The sequence below is a fragment of the Bos indicus genome, chromosome 12 (genome assembly GCF_029378745.1).
Source record: "Bos indicus isolate NIAB-ARS_2022 breed Sahiwal x Tharparkar chromosome 12, NIAB-ARS_B.indTharparkar_mat_pri_1.0, whole genome shotgun sequence".
Lineage (NCBI taxonomy): Eukaryota > Metazoa > Chordata > Mammalia > Artiodactyla > Bovidae > Bos > Bos indicus.
This window is the reverse complement of record NC_091771.1, coordinates 74,466,531-74,490,515: the sequence shown is the minus strand read 5'-3', so window position 1 is coordinate 74,490,515 and position 23,985 is coordinate 74,466,531. Positions and strand designations below refer to the sequence as shown.

At 42.4% G+C, this 23,985-nt stretch overlaps 1 protein-coding gene across 4 annotated transcripts in view; it reads left to right on the top strand.

The window, feature by feature from the left end:
• Positions 1-23,985, top strand: part of LOC139186122 (ATP-binding cassette sub-family C member 4-like) — a 162,523-nt gene that overhangs the window by 28,257 nt on the left and 110,281 nt on the right. For all 4 annotated transcript variants that reach the window (XM_070799914.1, XM_070799913.1, XM_070799916.1 and 1 more), the window contains 6 exons: positions 664-827; positions 4,594-4,719; positions 7,182-7,431; positions 14,480-14,581; positions 16,846-16,935; positions 18,721-18,912. In XM_070799914.1, coding sequence (XP_070656015.1) covers positions 664-827; positions 4,594-4,719; positions 7,182-7,431; positions 14,480-14,581; positions 16,846-16,935; positions 18,721-18,912 — 924 coding nt within the window. The remainder of the gene's footprint in view (positions 1-663; positions 828-4,593; positions 4,720-7,181; positions 7,432-14,479; positions 14,582-16,845; positions 16,936-18,720; positions 18,913-23,985) is intronic.

Genomic DNA, 23,985 nt, shown 5'->3' with positions numbered 1-23,985 from the left:
TGCTGCATAGGGAACCTGCGAAGAATAATGCCAAGTCCATGGTCCCCAGCAAGACACAACCTCCTCTCTACCGTCTCCTCCACAGTCTTTTTTCCACTGACCTTATGCATAGATCACATTACCCAGGGCCTTGTAGCTGTTGGTCAGATCTGTGTTGCACTAGATACTTCTCTTTCAAGTATGCATTCATCAAACATGAAGTGAGGCCTCTGCTCACTTTCAGGGATGAGCAAAGCTTAGTTTTTGCCCTATAGAAGCCACAGCCTATCAGGGAGCTAAATACACAAGTAATTACTGGAGAAAGTGGTAGGTACCATAATATAGGCTTTCTGGGGATGCCACCGTTCCCCAGAGGAAATGGGGGCCAAACTCTGGAACAGAGAGCATTTGGGGAAGCCCTGAGCTCATCTGTGTTGTACACAAGATCCACATCTTCAGTGCTGCTGGTCTGATTCTCCTGGGACATCCCTGAAGCCAGCCCTGTGCTGCCCCTGAAAGGCATTATCTGGGGTGGACACTTGGATTTCTGCTTTAGCAGTTTTAAAACCCACTGAGATCATTTCTGTTTAGGTTCTTTTTGTTCCTTCAGAGCATATTGTTTCCATACTGTACCCTTATTGGTTTTTACACCATTGTAAGAAGGCTTTGTCTTTCTCTCTTAAGGTAACAACGTTCTTGCACTATCTGTGGGTGGGGCCACTGCAGGCTATCGCAGTGACTGCCCTGCTCTGGATGGAAATAGGAATGTCGTGTCTTGCTGGAATGGCGGTTCTCATTATTCTTCTGCTTTTGCAAAGCTGCTTTGGGATGCTGTTTTCATCACTCCGGTAAGAGAAACACTGGTTTTAAAAATTGATAATCTGTAGGTTTTATTCCTAGCTTTTTAAGGAATCTCTATACCATCTTCCATAGTGGCTGTATCAATTTACATTCCCACCAACAGTGCAAGAGTGTTCCCCTTTCTCCACACCCTCTGCAGCATTTATTGTTTATAGACTTTTTGATGAGGGCCATTCTGAGTTTTGAATTGCATTTCTCTAATAATGAGCAATGTTGAGCATCTTTTCATGTGTTTGTTAGCCATCTGTATGTTTCCTTTGGAGAAAAGTCTGTTTAGGTCTTTCCCCCATGTTTTGATTGGGTTGTTTGTTTTTCTGGTATTGAGTTCTATGAACTGCTTGTATATTTTGGAAATTAATCCTTTGTCAGTTGTTTCATTTGCTATTATTTCTCCCATTTTGAGGGTTGTCTTTTCACCTTGCCTATAGTTTCCTTTGCTGTGCAAAAGCTTTTAAATTTAATCAGGTCCCTCTTGCTTACTTTTGTTTTTATTTCCATTACTCTAGGAGGTGGGTCAGAGAAGATCTTGCTTATATTTATGTCATCTAGTGTTGGGCCTATGTTTTCCTCTAAGAGTTTTTATAGTTTCTGATCTTACATTTAGATCTTTAATCCATTTTGAGTTTATCTTTGTGTATGGTGTTATGACCCAGCAATCCCACTCCTAAACATATATGCTGAGGGAACCAAAATTGAAAAAGACACATGTATCCCATTGTTCATTGCAGCACTATTTACAATAGCTAGAACATGGAAGCAACCTAGATGTCCATCAACAGATGAATGGATAAAGAAGCTGTGGTACATATACACAATGGAATATTACTTAGCCAAAAAAAGGAATACCTTTGAGTCAGTTCTAATAAGGTGGATGAACCTAGAACCTATTATACAGAGTGGAGTAAGTCAGAAAGAGAAAGATAAATATCATATTCTAATGCATATATATGGAATCCAGAAAAATGGTACTGAAAAATTTACCTACAGGGCAGCAGTGGAGAAATAGACATGAGAATACACTCGTGGTCATGGGGAGAGGGGAGGAGAGGGTGAGATGTATGGAGAGAGTAACACGGAAACTTACATTACCATATATAAAATAGATAGCCAACAGGAATTTGCTATATGGCTAAGAAACTCAAACAGGGACTCTGGATCAACCTAGAGGGGTGGAATGGGGAGGGAGATGAGAGGCAAGTTCAAAAGGGAGGGGATATATGTATACCTATGGCTGATTCAGGTTGAGGTTTGATAGAAAACAACAAAATTCTGTAAAACAATTATCCTTCAATAAAAATATAAAAAATTCCATAATATGTAGTTAACATCATAGTTGCTTGATGCTTTTGTTCAAAAACAAGACCAACGCCTTCTCTAGTCTCTTCTTTGTGTGGGTTGTAGACCCTTCAGACTTAGCCAGTGGAGGCTCCAACATTATGCTGAAGGCCTATTTGAAACAGGAACAGTGAAGGCATTCACTGGCTCCTCTTGGCACTGTATCATAATAAGTAGAGTCCTTCAGCAGAATTTGCCCATGTCCAAGTTATTTCAGTTCAGTTCAGTTCAGTTCAATCTCTCAGTCATGTCCGACTCTTTGCGACCCCATGAATCACACAGCATGCCAGGCCTCCCTGTCCATCACCAACTCCCAGAGTTCACTCAGACCCACATCCATCAAGTCAGTGATGCCATCCAGCCATCTCATCCTCTGGTGTCCCCTTCTCCTCCTGCCCCCAATCCCTCCCAGCATCAGAGTCTTTTCCAATGAGTCAACTCTTCACATCAGGTGGCCAAAGTACTGGAGTTTCAGCTTCAGCATCATTTCCTACAAAGAAATCCCAGGGCTGATCTCCTTCAGAATGGACTGGTTGGATCTCCCTGCAGTCCAAGGGACTCTCAAGAGTCTTCTCCAACACCACAGTTCAAAAGCATCAATTCTTCAGTGCTCTGCTTTCTTCACAGTCCAACTCGCACATCCATACATGACCACTGGAAAAACCATAGCCTTGACTAGACGGACCTTTGTTGTCAAAGTAATGTCTCTGCTTTTGAATATGCTATCTAGGTTGGTCATAACTTTCCTTCCAAGGAGTAAGCGTCTTTTAATTTCATGGCTGCAGTCACCATCTGCAGTGATTTTGGAGCCCAAAAAAATAAAGTCTGACACTGTTTCCACTGTTTCCCCATCTATTTCCCATGAATTGATGGGACCAGATGCCATGATCTTCGTTTTCTGAATGTTGAGCTTTAAGCCAACTTTTTCACTCTCCACTTTCACTTTCATCAAGAGGCTTTTTAGTTCCTCTTCACTTTCTGCCATAGGACTTCCCCAGTGGCTCAGATGCTAAACCGTCTGTCTACAGTGCAGGAGACCTGGGTTCAATCCCTGGGTCGGGAAGATTCCCTGGAGAAGGAAATGGCAACCCACTCCAGTGGTCTTGCCTAGAAATTCCTGTGGACAGAGGAGCCTGGTGCAGGCTACTGCCCATGGGATCACAAAGAGTCAGACATGACTGAGCGACTTCACTTTAATTTTGTGCCATTAGGGTGGTGTCGTCTGCATATCTGAGATTATTGATATTTCTCCCGGCTATCTTGATTCCAGCTTGTGGTTCTTCCAGTCCAGCATTTCTCATGATGTACTCTGCATATAAGTTAAATAAGCAGGGTGACAATATACAGCCTTGACGTACTCCTTTTCCTATTTGGAACCAGTCTGTTGTTCCATGTCCAGTTCTAACTGTTTCTTCCTGACCTGCATATAGGTTTCTCAAGAGGCAGGTCAGGTGGTCTGGTATTCCCATCTTTTTCAGAATTTTCCACAGTTTATTGTGATCTACACAGTCAAAGGCTTTGGCATAGTCAATAAAGCAGAAATAGATTTAAATATTGTTAAATAGTGGTAATCTTGTAGGCCCATTTCTCACCACATATATTTTTGTTATGCTTATGTTAGAGCCTTTTCAGGTATTATGTTCATGTTTCCATTAAATTATAAGCACCCCAAGGGCCAGGCTCATCTTCATTGTGTCTTCATGAAGCCCCACATTCACAGCAGCACATGTGATAGAAAAGAGGCTGCTGGTGAAGAGCGTTCTGCTGCTGAGTTAGACTAAAGCAGGTTCCAGAGAGTTGGAGGTGGGTGGTTGTCAGGTGATGGAGATGTTGTGCTATTTGAAGCTCATTGAGTTCTTGTGTGTGTTGTGTGTGTGCAGGTCTGTGCTTGGTGTCTGTCTTTATTTGGAATTTCCTTTCTTGTCTTTGCTGTGGAGAGATTTTCCTTATCCTTCGAGGCCCTCCTCCATTGCTACCAGGTCTCTGAAGCTCTTCTTGTTTTCCTTTCCTGGTGGAATTAAGTTCCATATTTTATGCTCCCCAGAACTTTTCCCCTTTTTTATTACAGCACAAACATTGTCTTCCTGGGTGTCTTTCTGCCTTCCCTACCTGACTGTGACCTCCTTGAGCAGATAGATGGTTTGTATCTGACTCATTTCAGGTCTTCCCTAGCCAAAGCTGCACATTCTCCAAGTTACTTCTTGAAATGGGCTGAATGGTTGACTTCCTAATTGAAGCCTTCTTCTCCATCCATGCTTTGAGTAGAATCTGCCTGTGTTCTAAGTGCAAAAGGGCCATAGAGAACCATTTGCTTCCTGGCCACCACCCCTCACCCCCGCCCCCATGCCCACTACTGCTGTTGCTAAGGAAAGCTGGGCTGTGGTCACTAAAGCTCATCTGTCACATCTGTCTCCTCAGGAGTAAGACCGCAGCTCTCACAGACAACAGGATCAGGACCATGAGCGAAGTCATAACTGGCATTAGAACAATAAAAATGAATGCTTGGGAAAAGTCATTTATAGACCTTACTACCAGACTGAGAAGGTAAGTTTATATATATAGACGTCACTCCGTATTTTCATGCTTTATTTCCTATTCTACTGGATGCTTTAGATGTCTTACCAAAGAAGTATTTAAGTTCACCAATACTTACTATTCACTGCATTGTCCACATGTTACAGGAAGGTTAAGGAGAATGGTGGAGACATCATTTAACCTGCTCTTCCATTTACCATATTCTCAAAGGAAAAAATACATATGCTTCTTAGTGGTATAGAAATGAAATTCTAAGTAGTTCTCAATACCTCGAATCTCAATAAGCAATGTCTTTAAGATAGTATTTGAGACAATGACATTCAAATTAAGATTGTAATTTATGTTGATGGCCCATAAATGGGGAGATTATAGAGATTGGTGTACCTATATCGAGCCAAACTATATGAGTCAATATTCTTTTTTCTTAATTACTTTATTTTCTATTGAAGGATAATGCCTTACAGAATTTTGCTGTTTTCTGTCAAGCCTCAACATGAATCAGCCATAGGTATACAAATATCCCTTCCCTTTTGAACCTCCCTCCCATCTCTTTATTCTTCGTTGTGTTTAGTCAGTCTGTATGCAGGTCAGGAAGCAAGTTAGAACTGAACATGGAACAACAGACTGGTTCCAAATAGGAAAAGGAGTATGTCAAGGCTGTATATTGTCACCCTGCTTATTTAACTTATATGCAGAGTACATCATGAGAAACACTGTGCTGGAAGAAGCACAAGCTGGAATCAAGATTGCCGGGAGAAATATCAATAACCTCAGATATGCAGATGACACCACCCTTATAGCTTAAAGTGAAGAGGAACTAAAAAGCCTCTTGAAGAAAGTGAAAGTGGAGAGTGAAAAAATTGGCTTAAAGCTCAACATTCAGAAAATGAAGATCATGGCATCTGGTCCCATCACTTCATGGGAAATAGATGGGGAAACAGTAGAAACAGTGTCAGTCTTTATTTTTTGGGCTCCAAAATCACTGCAGATGGTGACTGCAGCCATGAAATTAAAAGACGCTTACTCCTTGGAAGGAAAGTTATGACCAACCTAGATAGCATATTCAAAAGCAGAGACATTACTTTGACAACAAAGGTCCATCTAGTCAAGGCTATGGTTTTTCCAGTGGTCATGTATGGATGTGAGAGTTGGACTGTGAAGAAGGCTGAGCACTGAAGAATTGATGCTTTTGAACTGTGGTGTTGGAGAAGACTCTTGAGAGTCCCTTGGACTGCAGGGAGATCCAACCAGTCCATTCTGAAGGAGATCAGCCCTGGGATTTCTTTGTAGGAAATGATGCTGAAGCTGAAACTCCAGTACTTTGGCCACCTGATGTGAAGAGTTGACTCATTGGAAAAGACTCTGATGCTAGGAGGGATTGGGGGCAGGAGGAGAAGGGGACGCCAGAGGATGAGATGGCTGGATGGCATCACTAACTCTATGGACATGAGTCTGAGTGAACTCTGGGAGTTGGTGATGGACAGGGAGGCCTGGCATGCTGCGATTCATGGGGTCGCGAAGAGTCAGACACGACTGAGCGACTGAACTGAACTGAACTGATCCAACTCTTTGTGACCCCATGGACTGTAGCTCACCAGGCTCCTCTGTCCATGGAATTTCCCAGCCAGGAATACTGGAGGGGTTGCCATTGCTTTCTCCAGAGGATCTTCCCTACCCAGGGTTTGAACCTGTGTTCCTGCTTTGCAGGTGGATTCTTTACCACTAACTAATTCATGAATTACTATTATTCATTTCAAAAGGAGCTATGAAAATACTGTCCCTTTTGTTTTGTTTCATGTTTGTAGACTATTTTTCCATCTTTTATTTAAACACCTTATGATCATTTCTCTGACTGCACCTTGTCACATCTGACTGCACATTTCTGATCTCCCCCTCCCCCGCCACTGCTGGGAATACACTCCCATGTTCCTTCTTCTCTGGCCTGCTCCAAGCCTGACCGACTCCAACTCATCTTCTCAGGGTCCACGTGTGTGTGACTTGCCCTGACTCCACTGCTCTGGGTTACATGCCTCTGCTCTGAGCTCCCATGGGAGCTGTGCTGACCGTCTCTGTCTATTATCTCCCAATTTTGTGGTTGCTAATTCTCTTCCCCCACAGGTTCATGAGCCCTGGAGGGGACAGGCTGTGTCTTTCTGTGAGGAGCCCGGCACAGGGCTTGTGATTATGAATGTTGAATAAATGTTCAAACCTAGTCTGATTGACCCAAAATGTTTAAAAGTGTGACTTTAATCCCCCCCTTACTTGAAAGAGTGAAGTGATTATGAAGTCTGTGGTCCTGGTGTTTGGGCAGACCCCTGGATGTGGACTATGCTAATGTCTCCATGATGTGAGGGATGGTTTATTTTAATCTGTGTCTACTCCCTAGAAAAGGGCTACTCACACGGGGCACTGAATTCATGTCTTGTATGTTGATGCTTTTTTTAATTCCTATGTCCTACTTTCTTTTCTAGAAAGGAAATTTCCAAGATTCTGAGAAGTTCCTACCTTAGGGGCATGAATTTGGCAACATTTTTCGCTGTGAGCAAAATCATGATTTTTGTCACCTTCATTGCCAATGAGCTCCTTGACAACCTGATCACAGCCAGCCAAGTGTTTGTGGTGGTGACGCTGTTTGAGGCTCTGCGGTTCTCGAGCACCCTCTACTTCCCCATGGCTGTCGAGAAGGTGTCAGAGGCTGTTGTCAGCATCCGAAGAATCAAGGTTTGGTGAAAAATAACTTTTTAAAATTATAGGCAGATTTGACCTAAAATACTTCCTTTATATGGTGTCACTGTGTGCCAGTTAGGTAAGATTCAACTCTTTCAGTGCCAAGCTGGAAGTCTTTCCAAAGTGTACGTGTTTCCCTCTTTTCTTAGGTAAAATGTGTTAAAAGTATAAGATCCATGAATGGGAAAGACTAGAGACTTATTCAAGAAAATTAGAGATACCAAGGGAACATTTCATGCAAAGATGGGCTCAATAAAGGACAGAAATGGTATGGACCTAATAGAAGCAGAAGATATTAAGAAGAGGTGGCAAGAATACACAGAAGAACTGTGCAAAAAAGATCTTCATGACCCAGATAATCACGATGGGGTGATCACTCACCTAGAGCCAGACATCCTGGAATGCGAAGTCAAGTGGGCTAAGGCCACTTGAAGGAAGCATCACTATGAATAAAGCTAGTGGAGGTGATGGAATTCCAGTTGAGCTATTTCAAATCCTAAAGATGATGCTGTGAAAGTGCTGCACTCAATATGCCAGTAAATTTGGAAAACTCAGCAGTGGCCACAGGACTGGAAAAGGTCAGGTTTCATTCCACTCCCAAAGAAAAGCAATGCCAAAGAATGTTCAAACTACTGCACAATTGCACTCATCTCACAGGCTACTAAAGTAATGCTCAAAATTCTCTAAGCCAGGCTTCAACAGTATGTGAACCTTGAACTTCCACATGTTCATGCTGGTTTTAGAAAAGGAAGAGGAACCAGAGATAAAATTGCCAACATATGCTGGATCATCAAAGAAGCAAGATAGCTCCAGAAAAAGATCAATTTCTGCTTTATTGACTATGCTAAAGCCTTTGACTGTGTGGATCACAATAAACTGTGGAAAATTCTGAAAGGGATGGGAATACCAGACCATCTGACCTGCCTCCTGAGAAACCTATATGCAGGTCAGGAAGCAACAGTTAGAACTGAACATGGAACAATAGACTGGTTCCAAATAGGAAAAGGAATATGTCAAGGCTATATATTGTCAGCCTGCTTATTTAACTTACACGCAGAGTACATCCTGAATAATGCTGGGCTGGATGAAGCAGAAGCTGGAATCAAGATTTCCAGGAGAAGTATCAATAACCTCAGATATGCAGATGACACCACCCTTATGGCAGAAAGTGAAGAAGAACTAAAGAGCCTCTTGATGAAAGTGAAGGAGAAGAGTGAGAAAGTTGGCTTAAAGATCAACATTCAGAAAACTAAGATCATGGCATCTGGTCCCATCACTTCATGGCAAATAGACAGGGAAACAGTGGAAACAGTGTCAGACTTTATTTTTGGGGGGACTCCAAAATCACTGCAGATGGTGACTCAGCCATGAGATTAAAAGAGGCTTACTCCTTGAAAGGAAAGTTATGACCAATCTAGATAGCATATTAGAAAGCAGGGACATTACTTTGCCAACAAAGTTTCATCTAGTCAAGGCTTTGGTTTTTCCAGTAGTCATGTATGGTTGTGAGAGTTGGACTGTGAGGAAAGTTGAGCACTGAAGAATAGATTATTTTGAACTGTGGTGTTGAAGGCTCTTGAGAGTCCCTTGTATACCTAGAAGATCCAACAAGTCCATCCTAAAGGAGATCAGTTCTGAGTCTTCATTGGAAGGACTGATGTTGAAGCTGAAACTCCAATACTTTGGGCACCTGATGTGAAGAGCTGACTCATTTGAAAAGACCCTGCTGCTGGGAAAGATTGAAGGCGGGAGGAGAAGGGGATGACAGAGAACAAGCTGGTTGGATGGCATCACCGACTCCATGAACATGGGTTTGGGTAAACTCTGGGAGTTGTTGATGGACAGGGAAGCCTGGTTTTTTGCAGTCCATGGGGTCACAAAGAGTCGGACATGACTGAGCGACTGAACTGAACTGAAGATCCGTGCTCATTTAGCAGTAGTAGTATTAGTAGCAGCAACACAGGCCTTTGCCATGCAGTGATAGCTGCAGGATGATTCAAATGTCTAAAAGCAGGAGATGCAAACAAATTGCATCTCTTGAGCTGACTGGAATGTCTAGGCAGTGACTGGGCACAGTCCTGGGGTGACTTGGATTCCTCTCTGGTCTGGGAGGGGAGGAACTTGCTGAGAAGTCCCTGTTCCCTGGGCAGGAAACATGGCCTCAGATTCACTTAGTTCTCTGTGTTTAAAAGTGGATTTTTTCCACCAAAGATGTTTTATTGTTGATTTCTGATCTCTGCATTTTTGTTTCTGTTCTTCTTTTACTTCGTGTCTAAGCCTCTCTCTAGCTGCCTTCATCTTTTCAAATGTGTGATTCCCACCATGCCTGTTGTCTCCTTTTTTAAACTAACTGTCCCTAAATAGTCAGGGATATGGATCTGAGAGTTGGACTGTGAAGCAAGCTGAGTGCCAAAGAATTGATGCTTTTGAACTCTGGTGTTGGAGCAGACTCTTGAGAGTCCCTTGGACTGCAAGGAGATCCAACCAGTCCATTCTAAAAGAGATTAGTCCTGGGTGTTCTTTGGAAGGACTGATGCTAAAGCTGAAACTCCAATACTTTGCCTACCTCATGTGAAGAGTTGACTCATTGGAAAAGACCCTGATGCTGGGAGGGATTGGGGGCAGGAGGAGAAGGGGATGACAGAGAATGAGATGGCTGGATGGCATCACTGACTCGATGGACATGAGTTTGTGTGAACTCTGGGAGTTGGTGATGGACAGCGAGGCCTGGCATGCTGCAGTTCATGGGGTCACAAAGAGTCGGACAGGACTGAGTGACTGAACTGAACTGAAATAATTTTTATCATGAAAACAAGGGCCTTGCACACAGTAGGGGCTCAATTATTTCTATTTAAAATGAAGATTCAATTGTCTCTGTGAAAATGAATGATTTACTATGACCTCATCAGCCGAAGAAGTCTATTTTTCTCTAAGTGATGAAGGCAGACCCATGGTCTTGGCACTGAATGACTCCCATAGGATTGTGAAAGATTTTAACTTCAAAGCGCTAAAAGTTTTCAGTGACTTTTGCATCCAGTAAAATGTGTCCCTGAGGTTATGTTATTCACAGAGCAGCTTTAGGTTTTCCATTACCACCACTGGGAAGTCAGTCTTTTTGGCTTCAGTTCTGATGTGGATACTTTCCTGCATAACCTGTTCTGGGTCTGCACTTCATGGCTCTAATGGCCATTTAATTTCAGCTTTTTCATCAGAGTGAGTCCTGGAGAAAAATCCCGCTAGCACTTCAGGCACCTTTTTTGTTTGGACGTGGGAATTTCTGTTTTAATGTACACACATTGAGTGTTGATGTCTTGGTGACACACTTACGCTGAAATTGTATCTGATTCTGTGTAGACAAGGTATATAACATATACATTACTCTCCATGGCCCTTGGTCTTTTTAATCAATAGAAATTGATATATGCCAGATGAGAAATTCAAGCAAGGCTTTTTGAGGCTTATGCTGCATCACAAAGTATGAAAACAAAAAACTGATGCCCCGTTGACTCTTTGAGAAGGGCGGGCTGGTTCCTTAAGAGGGGTGAGGGTAGGGAAGATTTGGTGGTTTGAGCCAGAGGGGTGACTTAAGTGGTTTGCCCACTGTCTTGTAGGTGCCCTGTGCCAAGATCACACACAGTTCCCTGCGTTTGCTCCTGGCAGCTCAAAAATGGCAGTTGGCTTATGGGGTTTTTATATCTTATTGTTCGTAATTGCCTTTGCGTGTGTGCAGTTATGTTTAGTCCCTTACAATTTCTTTGTATTTTGTTGCTCAAGGAGATGTTTGTCCAGGTGCAAGCGCTCCCATAAAGGACCCTGGGTCCCAGCCTCTCTCATAACACTCATAACATTTTTCTCGTTGCTATGTTAGCTTTGACTATGTAAGGCTATAGCCATGCTACAGTGGTTGGACTGATTTGAACAACCATACAATCTGATTGTGTAAGACTCAGTCTTAGCTAGAGTTGGGACTATATAAGTGCATAAATGACATAGTGTCTCCCCTCTATGTAACTTAATATTCCTCTGGGGATTCAGAGGTAGGGAGGGCAGTACCAGCTGGGGATGTGCTGAGATGGTTCCCAGTAAGGTTAGTATTTGAGATGGGCCAGAAGGAAAGATGGGGTCAGGACTCAGGGTGTCTGAGTAGAGGTCACCTGGGGAGTGTGGACTTTGGTGCTGGTCAGTCACTGGGGGCGTTAAGTGTGGTGGACACTCTTGGAGGTGCTGTAGAGAGATCAGGAGGGAGTGTTGTGTTTGGGGTCAGTTTGCTGGTGTTGGGGAAATCTTGGCAAGGAATCAGAAAAAGAAAAGTATCAATGTTTGAAATGATTAATTAGTGAGTGAGATTCTGAAATTATATTGTTTTGAGAGGAAAGAAGAATTGGGAAAGAGATAAGCTGTGGTAGAACAGATGAGAGCTCCCACATGGCTGACGATGGGAGAAGTGGTGTGGAGAGAGGACTTGGGCTGCAGTGGTTGAGAGCCTGCAGAGAAGTCCTTAGACCACTGCCTGTTCATCTTGCCTCCTGCTGGACATGGGCTTGGTGTGGACAGAAGTAGCTTTGCCTAGTATTAGGTTCTCTGTGAGCCTGGATGAGAGGAGGAGGGAATGAGAGGATCAAGTCTCCCGCCAGCTGGTCTTTGAGAGAAATGCAAGGATCCTGTCTTTCTTTTCCTGCACAAGGGTTTTCATGTTCAGTTTTTACCAGTTTTTCTTTTGAAGTAGAAGTTTTGCAATCACATTTATGGCTCTGAGGCATGATAGACGGGGTGTCAAGGACTTGAAGAGTCTTTATGTTGTTTAAGGTAGTAGATTACTATTTGTGTGTTGTTTTCTTTCTCAAACATCCTGACATGCTTGTTTCAGTTGACCCTTTGTTGGTAAGAATTCAGTTTGCCTGTGGGTGCCAGAGTTACCCATTTAAAGCTGATTACACAGGTCATGTGTTTTTCTCTCATGCAAGAATCCTTATAAAGTTCTGTATGAGATTCCTGCTGCTACCATTACAAATTACCACAAACCAGGTGGGCTGAAACCACAGGAATGTATTGTTTAACCATCCTGGAGGCTAGAAGTCTGAAACCAAGATGTCAGGAGGGTCAGAATCCCTCTGAATTAGATAAGGGAGAATCCTTTCTTACCTCTGTTAGCTTTGAGTGGTTACAGACAAATCTTGGCATTCCTTCACTTGTAAATGCCATCATTCTAGCCTCTGTCTCCATCATCAGGTAGCTTTTTTTTGTGTGTGTGTTTGTGTATATCTGTCTCAGCATCTCTCTTAAGGACACTGATCATATTGGATTCAGAGCCCACCCTACTCCACTGTGATCTTACCTTAATTGATTACATCTACAACAACTGAATTTCCAAATAAAGTCACATTTTCAGGTAGTTGGGATTAGGACTTCAGCATATCTTTTTTTGTGGGGATATAATTTACCTGATAACAAGTCCCAAGGCTAGTGTGATTCTCCATGGTGTTAGGGACCCAGACTCTTTCTTGTTACTTCACCGCATGTGACCTTGATCCAGCTGGCAGCCTCCAAGGCCCGGGTTTTAGGGTAGAGGAAGGTCCTGGTTATTGTTAGTTTCCACTGACCTGGCTTTAATCACATGGCTACATCTATCTGCTCCAGAGGCTGGAGACAGAGGGCCTCTTTCAGGCTGCCATGTGTCAGCTAAAGTCCAGAGTTTGTTAACCACCGAAGAATGAGAGCAGATTTTGAGCACAGCCAGTAGTCTCTGCAACATGTTCACAGTTTTGGGGACCTTGAAGAATGGGAATGGTATGAATTGTTTGTTCAGTATCTTTACCACTCTAGCTTTTCTCTTAGAATTATGTTAAGGATTTGCAAGGCAAGAGGGAGTTTTCTTGTGTGTGTTTGTCCTATGTGAGACTTCCCTGGTGGCTCAGACCGTAAAGTGTCTGCTTACAATGGAGGAGACCTGGGTTCAATTCCTGGGTCAGGAAGATCTCCTAGAGAAGGAAATGGTAACCCACTCCAGTATTCTTGCCTGGAATATCCCATGGACAGAGGACCTTGGTAGGCTACAGTCCATGGGGTCGTAAAGAGTCGGATACGACTGAATGACTTCACTTACTTTCACTTGTCCTGTGTAGCAGTTCATAGAACTTTGTTTTGTTCAGCTACATTGCATCAATTAGCTGCTAAGTAGTGTAGAGGATAAGAAGTGGTAGGTGCAGCCATTCCTGCTGTGGAGGAGAGAGGACATTGACTAAGGAGAAGAGACAGTGATTGTGAAAAGATGCTGGTAAAATATTTTTTAAGGTGTAGAAACTTAAGAGCATTTTCTTTTTAGAATGATGACTTAAGTGATAGTTAATGACAAGCAGTGATATGGATTTGATGCACATGAGGGGGAAAGCAGAGTGTACAGGGTTTGCACTCAGAGTCTCTGTCATTGGTCTTGTGTTCCCAGCCTGTCCTGTGCCACCTGCTTCCTGACAGCCTGGGAAGGGCCTTCCTCTCTGTGTTCCTAGCAGTGTCGCATGGTGCTTGGCACCTGGTGGGATTCAGTTAATACTTATGAAATAATTTCCTACTAGCTCACCTGTTCACTGTTGGTAACACAGAAGTAAAACAATAGAAATGTCCAGGTTCTAAATGCATTGGAGTTTGAAGCCATATTTTCTTCTTAGAAAGGAACCAGCACACTTGTTGAGAAAGTAGCAAAGATAGCCTCATGGCCTGGAATTCTTTAGTATCTGTTTTATACATGCATGCTCTCACATACACACATACACATACACTATATATACATGTATATATATATGCTATATTATATATATATGCTATACTGTATTATATACTTAGATGTATACATACTATAATAATAGTATATTACATACTATATACTATTTACTATTTCTCAGGTGAACCAAGACCTAATAAAATACAGCTATAAAATGATAGGTAGGCTGTATAAAATTTTTATTGCAAATTTCAGAGAAGCAATTGTTTTTTTGTGTGTGCTTTGTTCTTGCAGTATAAACAATATATGTTTTGCCTTTTTCTGTAGAACTTTCTGTTACTTGATGAGACGTCACAGTGCTACCCTCAGCTGCCATCAGATGGTAGAACGATCGTGGATGTGCAGGCATTTACTGCTTTTGGGGAAAAGGTAAGAATCCTTTCATTCCAAAATCGTGACTGCTAAAAGACAACTGTGATATAGATTTATTGGAGAATTTTGAGATTTTACACATACTGTAAAATATGACTTTCTCATTTACTGAGAATATGTTATAAAAATTCTCGGAATCAGGAATAAGGTTTACAATGAATGGAGGTTAAGTGTAAAATCAGCCTGAGGCATTTGACATGTTGCTTTTTTTCTCATTTTCAAGAGAGCTTTCAATGTATTAGCATGTGTTGAGCTTAAAGTATGTAAATTCTTCTTTTAATTTTTAGTTCATTTTTCATTATGTTTTATTACAGAGTATTAAATATAATTCCCTGTGCTATACAATAGGATCACCGTAAACAAAAGATATAGAACATAAATACATCTTTTCTTGAAAAGTGAAAGTTGCTCAGTTGTGTCCGACTCTTTGTGACCCCATGGACTATACGGTTCATGAAAATCTCTAGGGCAGAGTACTGGAGTCGGTAGCCTTTCCCTTCTCCAGGGATCTTCCCAACCCATGGATCGAACCTAGGTCTCCCACATTGCAGGCAGATTCTTTACCAGCTGAGCCAGAAAACCCAGATCTAATATTCTGGGCTGAAGTGTGAAGTGTCAGTCGCTTCAGCTGTGCCTTAGTCCTTGTGACCCCATGGACTATAGCCCACCAGGCGCCTCTGTCCATGGGAATGGACACCCACTTCGGTATTTCTGTTGTTGCTGTTGTTCAGTAGCTCAGTAGTGTCCAGCTCTTTGCAACTCCAAGAACTGCAGCATGCCAAACTTCCCTGTCCTTCACCATTTTCCCGGAGCTTGTTCAAACTTAGGTCCATCGAGTCAGTGATAACATCCAACCATCCCATCCTCCGTCATCCCATTCTCCTCCTACTTTCAATCTTCCCCAGCATCAGGGTCTTTTCCAATGAGTCAGCTCTTTGCATCAGGTGGACAAAATATTGGAGCTTCAGCTTCAGCATCATTCCTTCCAATGAATATTCAAGATTGATTTCCTTTAGGATTGACTGGTTTGATATTCTTGCTGTCCAAGGAACTCTCAAGAGTCTTCTCCAACACCACAGTTTAAAAAGATCAATTCTTCTGCACTCAGCCTTCTTTATGGTCCAATTCTTACATCCATACATGACGACTGGAACAACCATAGCTTTAACTATATGGACCTTTGTTGGCAAAGTAATGTCTCTGCCTTTTAATACACAGTTTAGGTTTATCATATCTTTTCTTCCAAGCAGCAAGCATTTTTAATTTCATGGCTGCAGTCACTGTCTGAAGTGATTTTGCAGCACAAGAAAATAAAATCTGCCACTGTTTCCACTTCCTCCCTTTCTATTTGCCATGAAGTGATGAAACCAGATTCCATGATCTTAGATTTGAGAATGTTGAATTTTAAGCCAGCTTTTTCACTCTCCTCTTTCACCTTCATCAAGAGGCTCTTTAGTTCCTCTTCACTTTCTGCCATTAGAGTGGTATCACCTGCGTGTTTGAGATTGTTGATATTCTGCCAGAATTCTAGATTCCATTTTGTGTTTCATCTGGCCTGGCATTTTGCGTCATGTAGTCTGCATAAAAGTTAAATTAGCAGGGTGACAATATACAGCCCTGACATACTCCTTTCCCAATTTGGAACCAGTCTGTTATTTGTCTCGTCCTAACTGTTTCCTCTTGACTTGCATACAGGTTTCTCAGGTGACAGGTAACATGATCTGGTATTCTCATCTGTTTATAAATTTTCTACAGCTTGTTGTGATCCACACAGTCAAAGGCTTTAGCATAGTCAATGAAGCAGAAGCAGATATTCTCTGGAGTTCTCTTGATTTTTCTGTGATCCAACAAATGTCAGCAATTTGATCTCTGGTTCCTCTGTCTTCTCTAAATCCAGGTTACACATCTAGAAGTTCTCTGTTCATGTACTGCTGAAGCCTAGGTTGAAGGATTTTGAACATTACTTTGCTAGCACGTGAAATGAGTGCAATTGTGTGGTAGTTGGAACGTTCCTCTGTCCGTATGGGAATCTAGTCAAAGAAGGAACCTTCCTAAAGTTAGCTAAAGCTGCCTCAGATCCCCAAAGAGATAAGATTTGATGAAGAGACCTCCAGGACACAATATCTTAAAACAGGAAAGAGAAAAATGTGGGTTATATTTTGCATATCAGTTATGTTGACTATTGTTATCTTTTCCCCTTTGTAAAACAATTTGTGTTACTTTATTAAAATGGGTACCTTTTTATAAACTTTAATTTGTAGGCATCAGAGACCCCAACCCTACAAGGCCTTTCCTTTACTGTCAGACCTGGTGAACTGTTAGCTGTGATTGGACCTGTGGGTGCAGGAAAGGTAAGCTGTGATGCCTTTGTCAGCTTGATGCAACTCCACAGCCCCTGTTCAATCCTCAGAGAGGAGCCCAGAGCCGAGTATGACTCAGTTTGAATTGAGTGTGTCTAGAACAGTGTTTCTCTAGTGTTTCCATGAAATACTCATTTTACAAGAAGGTTCTGTGGCAAATAAATCAGGATAAATGCACATTGTCTTTTCCTTCTTGGTGCTTCACATGGCCCAGTTGCAAATTGCTTGTGGGGAATTTGGACATCTCAGTGAAGGAAACTGTTTATGTGACAGCTGTTCAGCATGGACAGAGACAATGAGGACTCCTTTTCATCTTGTGGCCCCTCCGGGAAGTCTGGAGGCCATAAAAATCTTCCCGGAAACTTTGAGTATTTCCTCCTGTGACTTGATGTGATCTTGTCGGTGCACGTGGAGTGAATGTGCAGCCACGTGCTGGAGATAAAGATACAGACGGAGCAAGACCCCAGCTCTCTGCCTTTCAGAGGCAACCAGGTTCTGGGGTGAGACAGGCATGCAGACATATTATTTCAGCCCAGTGTCGTGAGCGCTCTGATGGTGTGGATACATACCACGTCTGTGTGATGTTGAAGATCTGAAGGAAATGTGCACATGCACAACAAACAACAAAACAACAAAAAACAGCAAACAAACAACAAAATACAGAAATCTACACGTGGGATGTGGGGTTCCCTGCTGGCTCAGTGGTATAAGAGTCCACCTGCCAATGCAGAAGACACAGGTTTGATCCCTGGTCTGGGAAGATCCACATGTGGAGCAACTAAGCCCGTGCACCACAACTATTGGGTCTGTGCTCTGGAGCCTGGGAGCTGCAACTGCTGAGCCCATGGGCTGCAGCTGCTGAAGCCTGCCCACTAGAGCCTGTGCTCCTTAACAAGAAAACCCGTGCACTGCAATGAAGGCCCAGTGCAAACAAAAATAAATAAAATTAGAATTGTGGTACAGCAGAAACCAATACAACATTGTAAAAGATAAATGAAAAATAAATAAAAGAACTCAAGATAAATAAAATTATTTTTAAAAATGTGGGAGTGTGTACATGAAAGGGTGCTGATTTCCTCTGTGATAGACTTTTGCTCTGCAGACACAGCCCACTTCAGAGTTCTTTCAGTTAATCATCTTTTGATATATTCTTCACACATAGCTTTTTAAGAACAAGTGTTTGTCAAGTAAAAGATACCCAGATGCAGGAGCAACTAAATTAAACATCAGATATAGAAAATACACATCCTGCTGGGCTGCTCTGTTAGAGAATGATGTTAACATTCTTAATTACTCTTTCCTGAGTAGAACTTCATTTGAAGGATACTTGGGCAGAGTAGATTGTTTATACTGTGGTTATACTATATTCCCTGGTGGCTCAGATGGTAAAGTCTGCCTGCAGTGTGGGAGACCCAGTTTCGATCCCTGGGTTGGGAAGATCCCCTGGAGAAGGAAATGGCAGCCCACTCCAGTATTGTAACCTGGAAAATCCCATGGACAGAGTAGTCTGGTAGGCTACAGTCCATGGGGTCACAAAGAGTTGGACATGACTAAGCGACTTCACTATACTATTAATATATTCCTTATCAGTCATTGTTTTCTTTGACCATTTGGGTTATTTTCTTTTTTTGAATCAACTGCGAGGGCTGTACTTTATCCTGTTGAAGGAAAAGGTTCTATCCTGTATCAAGCACCAGGGTGGGGTCGGCTGCACTGCGGGGTGTGTTCCGCCCTGAGTGCTGCCTGTTCACATGTGTGTGTTGCCGTCTGTTTCAGTCGTCACTGTTACGTGCTCTGCTGGGGGAGCTGCCCCGGAGCCAGGGGCAGGTCCACGTGCACGGGAGGGTCGCGTATGTGCCTCAGCAGCCCTGGGAGTTTCCAGGAACTGTGAAGAGTAATATTTTATTTGGGAAGAAATATGAAAAAGAACGATATGAAAAAGTAATAGAGGCTTGTGCTTTGAAAAAGGTGAGTAATGACGTTTGAGTTGCGTTTACTTGAATTTCAAATAATGATAGTGTTGATTTTAAACTACAAGGTTTGTCAAAAGTTCTTTTTAACAAAATGGAAAGATTTTTGAATGTTGCTTAATTTTTAAAGTTGGTCTTCTGGGTTTTTATGCAGGCATATTTACATATGCTGTCCTTTTAATGTTTATGGGATAATGGCACTTACAGAATACCTTTGGTGGTGGGGTTTGGGGTGGGGCGGGGATTGTTTCATTCTGTGAAGTTTCATTAGCTTTTAACTTTTTTAATGGAAAGCTATAAAAATTTACAAAAACAGAGAGCACAGTGTAATGAACCCTTCATGTACCACCCCCAGCTTCAGCCAGAATCAGCTGGTGGCCAGTCTCGCTGCATCTCTACCCCTGCCCTCTGCCAGCCCCACCCCCACCCCAGAGTATTGTGGAGCAGATCCTAGACCTCAGATTAGTTCATCTGTAAATACTTCATTAGTTTTCTCTAAAAGATAGTAAAGACTTTGGGGCAAAAATATCACTATATTTCACCTGAAAAAATATATTTCACCTGAATATCATCAATCTGCTAGTCTGTGTTTTCATGTTTTTGATTATCTCACTGAGAAATCTCCTTCACCACTGTTTGAACCCACATAAGGTCTGCCCTGTACTTAGCTGATGCTTTCTTGTTCCCTTTCAGTCTGTGAGTGTCTCTCTCCACTTCATTTTTGACTTGTAATTTATCATTTAAGGAAACTGGAATGGTTAAACATTTCTTTTTAATACTGCATCATTTCACTGAGGGAGATTATTTTCAGAAACGGCATTGCGTTTCACGGAAATGATGAGATGAAAGGTTTAACTGTATGTTGGGATTTAAATAAGATTAGTGAATAAACGATGAGAACTAAACTGATAGGAGAATACAGTTTGGCAAAAAGAAAGGGAAAAAAGCAAATAACGTTAAATACTGTGTTACTCTCTTGGGTTATAAAAGTCAGTGAATAATAGTGTTAAAGGGCTCCCCACCACCCCCACCCCTGGGTTCTGTTCAATGCAGTCTGGAATTCCAGTGTTCTCTTGTACTGTGAGGAAAAGGCAGAGACAGATCTTCAAAGGTGTGGTGGTGAAGACTCCAAACCTGCTTTGTGAGGAAATGGTAATTCTCCTCAAAAAATTACTTGAACATCATAGGTTTTATCAGGTGAGCGTGTGCGTGCTAAGTCACTTCAGTTGTGTCCGACTCTGCGGCCCTATGGACTGTAGCCTGACAGGCTTATCTATCCATGGGATTCTCTAGGCAAGAATACTGGGTTGGGTTGCCATGCCCTCCTGCAGGGGATTTTCCTGACCTAGGGGTCAAACCCTCGTCTCTTATGTCTCCAGCATTGCCAGGTGGATTCTTTACCACTAGTGCCAGCTAGGAAGCCCTGTATCAAGTAAGTAGCATTTTACAATGATATGAACAGACAGAATTGCTTGTTTAATGGGCTTGTTTCTTTATTCTGTGTTCTTGTTCATGGGTGATTGTGCGTTTGCAGAAATGATGTTAAATTAGCAGGAATGAGCTAGAGTTTTATTAAATGGTGTAGATTCCATGTAAGAAAAGAAGGGACAGCAAATGTAGAAGAGTGAGAACAGTAGCTCCCATTTATTAAGAGTCCATGTGCAAAGCCTTTTTGTCTTTCACACGTGCACATGCACACAGATAATTTAGATTTATGAGTTATTCATTCTTTATGAGTGTCTTCAATACTCCCTTCTTCACTTTATAGTTAGTATAACTGAGGCCTGGAGCAATGAGACACCTCATCTCTACATTTGCAGCTCAAGTTCAGATCCCAGGGAGCTGATGCTTTGCCACAGCCGCGTGGGGTGACTGGACCAGTAACACGGGCAGTGTTCTGGGGCTTTACCCTCCCTGGGGCAAGTGTGCAGCACAGACTCTGGTGGGAAGGGGACCTGCAGGACTGGGCTGCACAGTGATTCTTCTGTATGGGATGTGACATTTCTATAAACATGGACTGCTCTCCTGTTCTTGTGCGTAGTTGGGACATGGAGTTTGGGCCTCTCATGCCCATCCCATCCTTGGCAGGAAGGGAGGCCCAGAGTGGAGAAGTAGCGGAGAGGAGAGTTCTGGCCCCAGCTTCATCACTTGCCTGCTGTCACTCTGGACATGTCCTGTTACCTGCCTGGACCTCTGATGTTTCTGCAGCAAAATGAGAACATTGGGTCAGAGGGTTTCCAGGAGGTTTTGTTGCTGCTCTGAAATGTCATGTATGACTCCAGTTAATAAGAGGTCAGCAAGGTCTTTATGATACCTGAGAACTACCTAGTAAGTTAAGAGAGCCTCTGGCTGTCTCCTTTTGGATTCCAGGTATCAGAGGATGGTCATAAGGCAATCACAGAAAATAGTAGCGTCCTGGAATTTAGTCTGGCCTGTAGACACAGAGATAGCATGTGTGGTAGAAAAGGCTTGGCCAGGCTTCCCTCATAGCTCAGTTGGTAAAGAATCTACCTGCAATGCAGGAGACCCCAGTTCAATTCCTAGGTCGGGAAGGTCTGCTGGAGAAGGGATAGGCTACCCATTCCAGTATTCTTGGGCTTCCTTGTGGCTCAGCTGGTAAAGAATCCACCTGCAATGTGGGAGATTCAGTTCGAGCCCTGGTTTGGGAAGATGCCCTGGAGAAGGGAAAGGCTACCTACTCCAGTATTGTGGCCTGGAGATTTCCATGGACTATAGTCCATGGGGTTGAAAAGAGTCAGACAAGACTGAGCGACTTTCACTTTCACTTTGGAGAGAACCAGTCCTGGGTAGTAACTCCAGATATTTGTCTCAGTTTCCATTCTTATTAAATGGGGGGAGGGTTGGGGTTACTGTAAAGACTACAGAAAATGCCTGTGAAATGTAAACAAACCAGAGTTTCAATTAATGGTTGCTATCGGTATCATTCTAACCTTTTCCTCTCCATCCATTTATCCATCCATATAAATATAACAAAGATTTCTCCTTACCCCTACATCCCCCACATCCTGGAGGAAAAGCCATAAAAATGCAACATTTATTTTTTAAAAAATATTTATTTAAATTGGAGGATAATTATAATATTGTGATGATTTTTGCCATAGATCAACATGTATCGGCCATGGGTATACATGTGTCCCCCTATCCTGAACCCCCGTCCTACCTCCCTACCCACCCTATCCCACTGGATTGCCCCAGATTACTGGCTTTGGGTGCCCTGCTTCATGCATGAAACTTGCACTGGTCGTCTATTTTACTTATGGTACTGTACATGTTTCAATGCTATTCTCTCAAATTATCCCACCATCACCTTCTCACCTGAGTCCAAAAGTCTGTTCTTTATATCTGTGTCTCCTTTGCTGCCCTGCGTGTAGGATCTTCATCACTGTCTTTCTAAAAGCAACATTTTTATATAACATATGTTAGTAGCAACTGGATGTATTATACTAGAACTTATTGAAGTAACTATTTAAGTTCATTGAGCTGAAAATTTTTCTGTAACAAAACAGGGAGACGTGAAGTAATCAGATTGCAATGTTGATTCAGGCTAATGACATCAACTCCAAGGTCTAGGAGTCAGAAGGTTCAGGAATTGAGTTTCAATCATTCTATTGACCAGATGTTTGGTTTTGTTTTTTTTGATCCTTACAAGCCTGTTTCTTCATCTGTAAAATGGAGAAAACTATCAACCTCATGAGGTTTTTTTTGAGGATGAAATGTGGTCGTCATTTTAAAGCACCTGATTGCTAGGGACCTAACAAGTACTCTGTAAATGAGTTTTAAAATAAATTAATTCTTAATTATAAGCTCATCCAGATTCTGGAAAATTATATCTATAAAATGTGACATGTAAGAAAGAAGTATTTAACTTCTTATGGAAGAGTATTTAGCTTCCATTATTCAAGTTGATATTTCTATCAGTGCTCTACACATAGTACATTATGTAAGTCAACAATAACAATATCCTGTCACCCAGTATAGTATGTAACATTTGTTACATGTTATCCTTAAGCCATTTGAAAATGTTTAGTGAACATGTATTTAAAGGTATCAAATTGATAAATTCTAGTTTAATATTTTTCCACATAGATCACTTACTTGGACATTTCTTTTCAGACTGCTTTGACAATCATCAGATAATAAGTTTATTGATACTTATATGTCTAGGTATAGAGGCCTTCAAGTCTTGAGTTACTTTATTGAGTTGTCTTCATTTCACATATACCTTCAGTCACCATCTGGGCAGCATGATGTGAAAGAAAAGAAGGCTCTGAACTGACATGAGCTGGTTCAAATTCCAGCTCTTCTGTTTAACAGCTGACCAGTGATGTAACCTCACTCAGTCTCAGTTTCCTCATCTGTGAAATGGGGCCAGTACTTACTGTGCATCTTGCTGTGAGGATTAGAGATAATGAGCATCAGGGTCCAGCACAGAGCTTCATGCACAGATCTTACCCGACAAGAGTTGAGAGAAGCCATGTGCACATGTATAAATGATGGAGCAGAATAAGATGGTCCTTCATGAGACATGAGAGATGAGAGCCTTGGAAACCCAGCAGGAAGAGAGATGAGTGCAGGATGGTTTCATAGGAGAGTGGGTTTGGGGTGAGCCTAGAAAATGGGCAGGATATTGACAGGTCGTGAGAGAAAGAGCAATTCCAAATGGAAGAAAAGCTGTGAAGAAGGCAGGACCTCCTGCTGTTTGACTCTGGAACCCAGCCCTCCTCTGCCAGGGCCTCACATCTGGCCCTCATTAACCATTTCAGCAGTCTGCTCCATGGTGCTTCTACTGTAAGTCTCCACCATTGCTGAAGGGCCCTTGATGTGCTTCTGGATGGATGGCACCAAACCAGCATCGCCTTTTCCTAGTTCGCCTCTAGTTTGTGTGTCTGCTGTTCAGTGAGAATTGATTAAATTTGGGGGCTTCCCTGGTTGCTCAGACAGTACAGAATCTGTCTGAAATACAGGAAGACCTGGGCTCACTCCCTGGGTTGGAAATATCCCCTGGAGAAGAAAATGACAACCCACTCCAGTATTCTTGCCTTGGAGAATT